The 10452-nt window shown below is 44.8% G+C and overlaps 1 protein-coding gene across 1 annotated transcript; it reads left to right on the top strand.

Annotated features, from left to right (window-relative positions):
* Positions 1–7224: 7224 nt before the first annotated feature.
* LOC311036153 (beta-1,3-galactosyltransferase 5-like) lies at positions 7225–8535 on the top strand (the record flags this gene model as incomplete). Its single annotated transcript, XM_084044680.1, has 1 exon — positions 7225–8535. The coding sequence occupies one exon, from the start codon at positions 7225–7227 to the stop codon at positions 8533–8535; it is 1311 nt and encodes a 436-aa protein (XP_083900806.1).
* Positions 8536–10452: the final 1917 nt, after the last annotated feature.

The following is a 10452-nucleotide window of genomic DNA, read 5'->3' as shown; positions in this document are numbered from 1 at the left end:
CCGTTATAAAATCATTACATTATGCAAATCTGTGTGTGTGTGTGTGTGTGTGTGTGTGTGTGTGTGTGTGTGTGTGTGTGTGTGTGTGTGTGTGTGTGTGTGTGTGTGTGTGTGCGTGTGTGTGTGTGTGTGTGTGTGTGTGTGTGTGTGTGTACGTGTCCATTACGTATCTCCAGAACTGTCTGAGCGATCGACCTCAAACCCGGCACGTGTATCCTATAGACTAACAATGGACACCAGTCTCACCTAGGAGCTTCTACATAGTGAATGTGCATGTATGTGTGCGCGCATGTGTTTGTCTGTGTGCGTGTCTGTGTGCGTGCACGTGTAAGCCGCAAGTTCTGTCTCCTTGGCTGTTCATATGCCAACACTACTAATTATAGCGCTGCATCAGTGCACACACACACACACACACACACACACACACACACACACACACACACACACACACACACACACACACACACACACACACACACACACACACACACACACACACACACACACACAGAGCCCTTGCATATAGTGAATGCACTCCACCACTAATGATTATGCGTCCACCTGCCGAAGCACGCACAAACCAACACACACACACACACACACACACACACACACACACACACACACACACACACACACACACACACACACACACACACACACACACACACACACACACACACACACACACACACACACACACACACACACACACACGTTTTCCGTCATAGTGTGCACAACACCTTGTGACCTGTCTCAGCGTGTTGCCTGTCTGAATCCATCATGTTCACCATGTTGCTGTATAATTATAATTATGTCCGCATCTCACAGCGCTGTGTGTGTGTGTGTGTGTGTGTGTGTGTGTGTGTGTGTGTGTGTGTGTGTGTGTGTGTGTGTGTGTGTGTGTGTGTGTGTGTGTGTGTGCCTGGAATTGATTGTGCGCTGCTTGTTTGTACTAATGTCTGATGTGTTTGTACTCGTCTCTGATGGAATCCTTACAAGTTCTCGCGGCCGCGTAGCAAAGCAAGAACAAGCGGCAGAAACCTTGTATCTCCATAGAGTCCATGTTTTAATGTTGTTGGTCTGTTGTAAATGTATCCTACTTTTTCATAATACATTGTCATACAAAGGTAGTGAAAACATAGCAGATCTACAAGCTCACAGCGCCTCGTATCGCGAGGCGCTGTGAGCTTGTACTTTTTTTTTTAACTACTTTCTCAATAATAATAAAAAAGGAACAGTTTTGGACATACAAGGTTTCCACCCAACAGCGACGATATAATATGTATAAAGAAGGAGAGGTCACAGGAAACATCCTTCTTCCTCCAGACTGGGAGGAAATCTGCAGACGAAACAGTGCAGTGACTTTTCCATTGCACGTTATGAGCGGTCGGGTTCTTTTGCAGCCTGCCGGCGCGCGCATGCCATAGAGCGTTAAAAAATGATGCGGACAGTGTCACGCCATTGGTTTCTACAGACCGTAAATGAAGCTTATTTTGCAGCAATTTCAAATACGCCATCTTTCTATATCCAGTTAATATCCGGTCCGAATCGGAATTTAATACTACTCTATCATTATTTACCCCATTAAGACCTGGAACGCATCTGTGTCATTTTTAGATTTGAGCTAAAAAGCATTATTTTACACTTTGGCTATTCAAAAATAGCAGATATACAAGCTCATAGCGCGGCACCGAGTTCCGTGCTACAAGCTTGTAGATCTGCTATTTTTGAAAAAAACGTGAACATTTGCGCAAATCTTTTAATATATATATTTTTATAGCGAACATTTTAACTCAAATATTTGCTTTTGGGGGGTCGCTGGAACAAACTATTTTGAGATGGGGGTCCACGGCCAAATACATATAATTTTGAGGGTCCTTGACATGAAAAAGATTGAGCACCACGTTTTTCAGAATACTGTTGGGATTTAGGAGACATGTAGAATCACGTCTTAAAGGGTTAACAATAAATGGGACCATAATTTACCAAAACGCATATGGTTTTACTCCTATATACTTATACATGCAAGAGGTAACAATAAAGAACTTAGTCTTGAATCTCTTGAAAGTTGACATGCTGTGCCAGACGAGTGTAGCAGACCAGGAGAATAGCAGTGTGCACCACAGACATACAGACAGACAGACAGACAGACAGACAGACAGATAGACAGACAGACAGACACAGGACGGGTGACAAAGATGTCTAGGAGCAAACAGCCGAGACATGTTCATCTGGTCTGACTGTGTGACAGCTGTTCACGTGCCTTTGGGAAGAGAAATGTGACCTCCAGTGCATCTCTGTTTCAAACCATGTATCATTTATTGAATAATATAATAATAATAATGAGATGTCAGTCTCCACTGACACGGTGCCATCATATCTTTGTTGTCTTTGGAATAACCTTGTATGTCCAAATTGTTACTTTATAGCAGTGGTTTTCAACCAGTGGTCCGGGGACCACCAGCGGTCCTTGAGGGAGAACCACTGGGTCCCCAGCGAAATTAGTTAACAGCATTTTTAACCACTTAGCTTTGGCTATTCAAAAATAGCAGATCTACAAGCTCATAGCGTGGCACCGAGTGCCGCGCTATGAGCTTGTAGATCTGCTATTTTTGAAAAAAACTTGAAAAAGTGTGCATATCTTTGAATATTTATATTTTTTAAAGCGAAAATTAACTGATATCTTTGCTTCTGGGGTCCCTGACACAAAACATTTTCAATTGGGGGTCCGCGGCTAAATGTATATCAGTTTAGGGGTCCTTGGCATGAAAAAGGTTGAAAACCACTGCTTTCTAGAAAAGGGGAAAAACAACTTTTGTTCCAATGGATCCAATGTAGTTATTATTTAATTTGACTTCTTACTTCCACTTTAGTATATTTTGATGCCGATACTTTTGTACTTTTACTCAAGTAAATCTTGAATTCCGGACTTTTTTTTTGTAACAGTAGAGTATTTCTACATTGCAGTATTAATACGTTTACTTAAGTTGAAACCTTTGAGTACTTTTTGCACCACTGTCTGTCTGTTAACATGAGGGCATCTTGAGGCTCTCACAGCGTCTGACACGATCTCATCTTCAGAGGGACGGATCTTCTGATGAAACCACATCCTTCTGATGGATGGACCATGCAATCACACCTTCACATCCATTCAGAACACTAACCCCCCCCCCGTCCCCCCCCCCCCGTCCCCCTGTCCCCCTCCCCTGTCAGCACAGCCACGAACTGCAAGGCTGTGTGTTCATGCAAACAGGCGGGCATAGCATATGGAGAAACAGCACACATGCAAATAATGTTTCAACGCAAAACAAATGCACAAATGTACTGTAGGCACATCAGAGGAACAAATATATATGCTAAACACACCCATTATGCTAATGGTCCTCTGTGTGCACACACGCACGCACGCACGCACGCACACACACACACACACACACACACACACACACACACACACACACACACACACACACACACACACACACACACACACACACACACACACACACACACACACACAAACACACACACACACACACACACAAACACACACACACACACACAGACAAACACAGCCGCCCTAACATCACACAGATTCCGTCGCAGTCATGTAGAAACCGTGTATGGACAAAACGGTTTTTTTTCAGGAAATGGAAAAATCTGATAATAATTTGTGTTCCAAATTAATGGATCCGATTTAGCAAAAATAGCTGATCTACAAGCTCACAACGCATCGCGGTACGACACGTTGTGAGCTTACAGATCGGCTATTTTTGCTACTTTCACAAGACACAACTTGTATGAGGAATTCGAGCATTCATTTATGAAAAAACATTTGAACGATGGAGATACAAGGTTTCTGCCAGATAGCGATGATTTGCAGAAATCGCACGTACGCTCGCTCGCTCGCACGCACGCACGCACGCACGCACGCACGCACGCACACACACACACACACACACACACACACACACACACACACACACACACACACACACACACACACACACACACACACACACACACACACACACACACACACACACACAGTAATTAGCCGTCAGTGCAGCAGGTGCTGCTGAATAATGATGCAGTGCCGATAATACGAGCGTTGGTCTTTCAATTAGATTCAGAGTGAGATGGTTTTATACCCAATTATTTACACTATCATGGAATCAATAATATTACATATACTCGCTGTCGGGCAGAAACCTCATATCTCCATCTTTCAACTTTCAACAGTTCACTGTGTCAAACACACTGCCCGTTAGAAAGACCACACCGACCTTACTTCATGATCGTGTGTTTTGCCTCAAGGTCACACCAACCTTACCTCATTGATTATTGCTTCCTACTAGTTCACTCTGATCACAGGTGCTCCTCATTTAATTAAAGTATTATTTATACCAGATGTTACTACTTGCGTTTGGTTCAGTTATAGTTTGACCTGGCTGGGAGTTTGTCTCTCTCTCTCTCTCTCTCTCTCTCTCTCTCTCTCTCTCTCTCTCTCAAACACACTACCAGTTCACAATGACAGAAGTTACTATTCAGTTCACTATGTCAAACACACTGCCAGTCCACTATGACATCAGTTCACTACAGTATGTCAAATGCACTGCACATACCATACGCATTCCTCTCACATTACACTGTCTCTACTCCCTGTCTGTCTCTCTGTCTTCTCCCCATCATGGTCTCTCTCTCTCTCTCTCTCTCTCTCTCTCTCCCTCTCTCGACCGGCCTTGACTGCAGTTGTCATGGCAACATATCACTTCCTCTAAATCCTGTTCTGGCAGCCAATCAAATGTATGCAATGACCCTGGAGAGGCGGAGATAACAAATCAGCTGCAGAAAGAGAGAGGGAGAGACGTGTGTGTGTGTGTGTGTGTGTGTGTGTGTGTGTGTGTGTGTGTGTGTGTGTGTGTGTGTGTGTACGCATGCATGCTCAGGATCCCCCCACACACACACACACACACACACACACACACACACACACACACACACACACACACACACACACACACACACACACACACACACACACACACACACACACACACACACACACACACACACACACACACACACACACATTCTGGGGGGAACATATTAGCCTGCTGTGCCATTCCTGGTCTTGCTCACTTTACATTTCTATAAAAAACAGTTCTGTCCGACAGCTGACCAGTCAGTGACCCTCAGGTCACATGACACACAGTAATAAGAGGTAGTGTTGATTCTGTCGACTAAAACTATATGCAGACTAGCTTTTTTCACTGACGAAAACTAGCTATGATGACTAAAACTAAGACTAAATATATTGACAATTTCGTCAACAAATAAAAACTAGACTAAAATGTTAGTGAGGGATCTAGTGGAGAAGAGATCCAGTAGAACTAAAAGACAAGTCATTTTATGCTTGGTGTGCGCTCTGAATATAGCCGATCTACAAGCTCACAACGCGTCGCGCTGCGACGCGTTGTGAGCTTGTAGATCTGCTATTTTCAGCACGCAACCAAGACTAAAATCAGCCATTACGACGCCAGCAAGGCACCGCCAAAACACATTTTAGTCGACTAAATCAACTGTAGATTTAGTCGACTATAACCTTATGATATTTAGTCGACTAAAACTAGACTAACAGTAAAACATTTCAGATGACTAAAATATGACTAAACCTAAATGGAATTTTATTCAAAAGACTATGACTAAAACTAAATCAAAATGAGTTGTGAAAATCAACACTAATTAGAAGTCTCAAGATAAACGTGCTACATGCTGTGTAGACGTTGTCACAGTGTAATAGCACAACACTCTAACTGAACCAGACACGAACAATCAGTGCATCTGACTGGATGTCTGCCCAAAGCTCTGTGCCGAGTGCAGCGTGTGTGTGTGTGTGTGTGTGTGTGTGTGTGTGTGTGTGTGTGTGTGTGTGTGTGTGTGTGTGTGTGTGTGTGTGTGTGTGTGTGTGTGTGTCAGTCAGAGAGTGATGCACTACAGTGTCTGGCTGTCCTGTTTTCCTCACCTCCCAGCAGATGTCTTCTCTTTCTTCTTTCGTCTCTCCTCTCCTCTCCTCTCCTCTCCTCTCCTATCGTTGCTGTCGGGCAGAAACCTCTTATCTCCACATTTTAACTTTTTGTGATTTTTTGCAGATCTGCTACAGAGACAATAGAGCTGAACTGAAGCCCATTTGGGAATCTTACATCAATCTTACAAAATGGAATGAATTCTGCCTTAAAGGTCTTAAGAACTACTACTACCGGGTCTGATATCACTGTCACTATACAGCAGCCGCGTTCGTGGGAGAATGTAGTCTTTGGGTCGTTTGACTCGTTTCTAGTGTTTATATTGTGTTACTCTTTGGGTAAATGTGTACATTTACACCTTCAGTCGATGCTTCATATCCATATGAGTAAAATCGCCCGGGTGGTGTGTTTATTTTTGGAACACAGTTCTCATATGAAGCGATCTAAGATTCCCCAATGAGGATATCAACACAAAAAGTTAAGCAACGAACCGGCGAAAAGCGCCCTATACTGGTAGTGACATCAGGACTTCGGTGCTCTATATGCTCTCCACTTCTCTTCTGGAAAACATGCAGACAGCAGATTGTCAGGAACCTTGTACAGTATCTCCATATTTCATCTGTTCATGTTTATTTCTTTTTTCCCCCAGTTTTTCATAAATGAATGCCTACTTTCTATGTTGCCGTGTTACAAAACTACTGAGAATAGTTAACATACTTTGCAGATCTGTTATTTACACTATTTAACATTTTGACAACGTTAACCCATGACAAACATGTTTTAAACACGTTCCAGGTCTTAACCATGTTTAAGACATATTGAGAGAGAGAGAGAGAGAAATCTGCATAGTTACCTAGTATCCACTAGCATAAAGTATTTTTACTTTACTGGAGTATTTCCAATTTTCATTACTTTTACTTCTACTCCACTACATCTCAGATACAAATATTGTACTTTTACTCCACTACAATTCTATGAAAACTTAAGTTGCTAGTCACTTTGTAGATTTAGAGTATTATGAATACTACGCTTAATAATAAATAAATAATAATACATAATAATTTAAAACGCTTAAAGTCATAATAAATAAGTATTTGCATGCATGAAATAATAAATAAAGTAATACATATTTCCATGGATAAAGTAATTTGATTCGATTTCTACGGCCCTTATATGGTCGACTCGAGGTGACGTCATGACGACAACACACCCTCATCAAGAGAGAGTCTTTTTAAAGACCGGTGAGCGGTTTCTGAGCTTGTCTACGGAGTCTCCAGCTGCATCCTATTATAGAAGCTTTCTCCTGTATACATCCATACCAGTGAAGCTAAAGCCGCGTAAGATCAGAACAGGTCCCGTTGAACTGAGCGTTTCAACAGCGAGGAGGAGCCTTGCCGTCGGAGTCCATCAGCGAGGCCAGGCCGCCATGATGCGCTGCTGGAGAGGAAAACACCGGCGAGCGCACATCATCATCACCGTGCTCCTGGGTCTCCTGTCACTCGTGGGAATCATTGGCGGAGCGCCAACGCTGGCCGACTACAATATAAGGGGCTGGATTGAAAAAGCCGGTCTGGAGGACGACTCGTCTCTGGCAGCGGCTAGTGATGCCGGGCAAAGCTGGCCGAACGGCACGCTTCCCGCCGGGCCTTTCCGCTACATCATTAACCAGGCCAACATATGCGCAGAGGGCGAGGCGCCGCCGTTCCTGGTGCTCCTCATAACCGTTGAGGCCCATCAGGTGGAGCGCCGCGACGCCATACGGCGCACGTGGGGCCAGGAGGGGAGCCCGGGGAATCTGGGGGGTCCGCGGGTCGTGCGGCTCTTCCTACTGGGTGCCAAGAAGGAGGAGGAGGAGGAGGAGGAAGGCAAGCCGCGGGGACGAAGCCTGCAGAGGACCTTGGAGTCAGAGAGTCTGAGGCACGGCGATATCCTACAGCAGGACTTCATGGATACCTATCGCAACCTGACCGTGAAGACACTGATGGGCCTGAACTGGGTGGCCAGGCATTGCCCGCGGGCCAGCTACGTCATGAAGACCGACAGCGACGTCTTCGTCAACACCGAGTACCTCGTCCGCGAGCTGCTCAGACCCGAAGTGAAGCCCAGGAAGAAGCTCTTCACGGGTGACGTCCATCGGGAACAGAGGCCGTTGCGGAACGAAAACTCCAAGTATTACGTATCCAAAGAGGAGTACCCGAGCGAGACGTACCCCGAATTCTGCGTCGGGACGGGTTACGTGTTCTCCGGAGACTTGGCGACGGAGATCTACGGAGCCTCTCTGAGCGTCCCTCGTCTCAGCATGGAAGACGTTTACGTGGGCATGTGCCTGGACAGGCTGGGGATCCGGATCACGCCGCCGCCAAACGGGTTCCTGTTCTATGCGGGTGGATTGAAGCCCTTCGACAGGGACAGGTTCAGCCGCATGGTCACCTCTCACCACGTCACGCCCACCGAGATGCTGGACTACTGGCACCGGTTGCACCCTGAACCGACTTACGATGCATAAGTCGGTTCAGGTTCTATTAAATAAGTATTTTTTAATCATTTTAACATTTATTTTTATTCTTTTAAAATGGACTTGGGGGGGTCCACTCTTATTTAGTTTGACATCATTTATTTATTTCATTCGTATTAGATAACTTCAAAATAACTGGGGATTTTTTTTTAATTTTTTTTTTATATAATTTTTATCCCGCGATTTTTGTAACCCATTTTTTTCACCCGGTGCCAATTTCCTAAGTGATCCTGGGCGCTACACCAGCACTACACCAGTCCCCCACAGCCAGGGAGGCCAGGGCCGAGCTCATGCTTCCTTCAGTGCATGAGAGCCAACTGACCTTCTTGTCACCTGACAGGGGGGAGTTTCCCTGGTTGGACGTAGCGCGTGGAAGGAACACGTTATTCCAACCAGTTCCCTTCCCCTCCATCAGGCGCCCCGGCTGTCATGGGGGAGGCGGTATAGTGACCAGGATTACTACATGTTTTTGTGAGGGTATTAACTACCCTAGGAGACACTGGGAGAACATGCAAACTCCACACAGAGTAGGCCCTTTCGCCAACCCCACCCTGGGTATGGGCGCTGATGACGCCGAGGAGAAGACACGCCCCCAGCGCCCACAGCGTCCCTGGCGGGAATCGAACCCAGGACCTTCTAGCTGTGAGGCGACAGCGCTACCGACTGCGCCACCGTGCCCCTTGGGGATTTTTTTTTTTTATTTTATTTTTTTTTAAATAAAAGACAAAACAAAACTTTTTTTGGGGGGGGGGGGGGGGGTGCCCATATGGTAGATCCGGCCCTGGCGTTGTCCCTATTGAGTAAAATTATGAACTATTCGTAAAATAAATTAAAAAAATGTTTTAGATAGGGGGCAATTATAATGATTAAGGTATATTTGGCTTATTAGCCAGGGATCCTTTTAAAATGAAGACTAAACCAGGGGTCTTCAACGTTTTCAGGCCAAGGACCCCCTAGCTGAGAGAGAGATGAAGCAGGGACCCCCTACTCTCTATATTGTATAAAATTGTGTTTCAGATTAAAGTTTTTTTTTTACTTAGTCTGCTATTTTTCCCCCTACATCTATAGCCTCTTTGCCAAAAATAGCCGATCTACAAGCTCAAACTCAACGCCTCTCTCAACGCCTCTTGTGCTTGTAGATCTGCTATATTCGGCTAATGTTCCCCTCAGAAAAGGAATTCTGGTTCAAGTGGTTAATGTAAAAAAAACTAAATCATATCACACAAAGATTTGGCAGACCCCCCTATAGTAGCTCTGAGGACCCCCTAGGGGTCCCGGACCCCGGTCCCCCTGTTGAAGACCCCTGGACTAAACGGTCCAGGGAGCCAGTTGAGTTTCTATAGGGAGGCCAGAGAAGGAGGGATGTGTGCTGCTCTCCCTTTCTCAAGGAGGTGCACACAATAAATCATTGGAGACACACACACACACACACACACACACACACACACACACACACACACACACACACACACGTTTGTATTACTATACTTGTGAGGACATCAACGCTTTAGGACAGCCATGTTATGAATGCCATTTAAAAATAATAATTGCCATTTTTAACCGTAAGCCTAAGGCCGAAAAACAGCAGATCTACAAGCCCACAATGCGTCGCGCTGCGACGCGTTGGCAGCTTATAGATCGGCTATTTTTCGGTGCATGACACTGGCGCGCAACTAAGTATAAATCATGTCTAATTCCAATCCCTAAACCTAACCTCTAAACGTCTAATCCTGACCTGAATGTTTTTCTGATTGTTAACGTATCTCTAAAAATGTTTTTTTTTAACTATAAAACAACCAGGAAAACTGTCCTCACAATGTATATTTCTTCAAATTCTACTATACTTGGTCCTCACAAGTATAGTAATACAAACACACACACACACACACACACACACACACACACACA

Source organism: Gymnoscopelus microlampas (genome assembly GCF_963454915.1).
Source record: "Gymnoscopelus microlampas genome assembly, chromosome: 20".
Classification (NCBI taxonomy): Eukaryota; Metazoa; Chordata; class Actinopteri; order Myctophiformes; family Myctophidae; genus Gymnoscopelus; species Gymnoscopelus microlampas.
This window is presented reverse-complemented; position numbering and strand designations above follow the sequence as displayed.